Consider the following 677-nt stretch of genomic DNA (forward strand, 5'->3'; position numbering starts at 1 on the left):
GTTCGGAATCATCTCCACAATATATTCACTGTCTTCTTGTCGTCCTTGTTTCAGAAAAAGCTTGAGTGTGGCGTCGCTCTTCAACCACGCGCCGTCCTTCTTCGCCAAGTACAGCGTCAATGCGCTCGCCGGAAACGAGAAGCGCTCGTGGTACCGTTGCTTGTCGAATATAGCCTCCTGCAGCGCTTCGACCTCCGCAGTGCCCTCAATCTCGACGGAGAACACGCTCCCTTCGCCATACACACCGCATCGCACCCGCATGTTTCTCCTAACCAGAAAGTTTGAGACTGAGAAGCAACGAAAGAGAATAGGCAGCAAATTCTATACCCTCCTCAAATAGATGATGCCATCGACGCCATCCTTATCACCATCAACACAAACAGCCTTTTTTGATACTGGAAGGTGCCTTCCTCGCGGTGTCCCTCTGAAACTTGATGTTCCCAATAATGAACTACTCTGGTTTAGTGACTAAATGAATTAAAGTCACCTTAGAATACGAACTAACCACTTCTGAACCTAACCGAGCCGAACCAGTATATACCAGCAAAAAACAAAACCGGTATTCACAAAGAATGGTCAAGAGATACTTGAGGCATTAAAATTCGAATGAGCCACCATAAGTCACCATGAGTCACCACCTTCCACTCAATGACAGCCAACTACAGTAACTCTAGATA

General features: G+C 46.8%; 1 protein-coding gene across 1 annotated transcript in view; it reads right to left on the reverse strand.

The window, feature by feature from the left end:
* PHALS_06969 (CRN-like protein) overlaps window positions 1–261 on the reverse strand; it is a gene marked incomplete at both ends in the record, with an annotated part of 553 nt that extends 292 nt beyond the window's left edge. The window contains one exon of the mRNA XM_024720355.1: window positions 19–261. Coding sequence (XP_024585562.1) covers window positions 19–261 — 243 coding nt within the window. The remainder of the gene's footprint in view (window positions 1–18) is intronic.
* Window positions 262–677: the final 416 nt, after the last annotated feature.

This window comes from Plasmopara halstedii (assembly GCF_900000015.1).
Source record: "Plasmopara halstedii genome assembly, contig: Scaffold_3060, whole genome shotgun sequence".
NCBI classification, from domain to species: Eukaryota; Oomycota; class Peronosporomycetes; order Peronosporales; family Peronosporaceae; genus Plasmopara; species Plasmopara halstedii.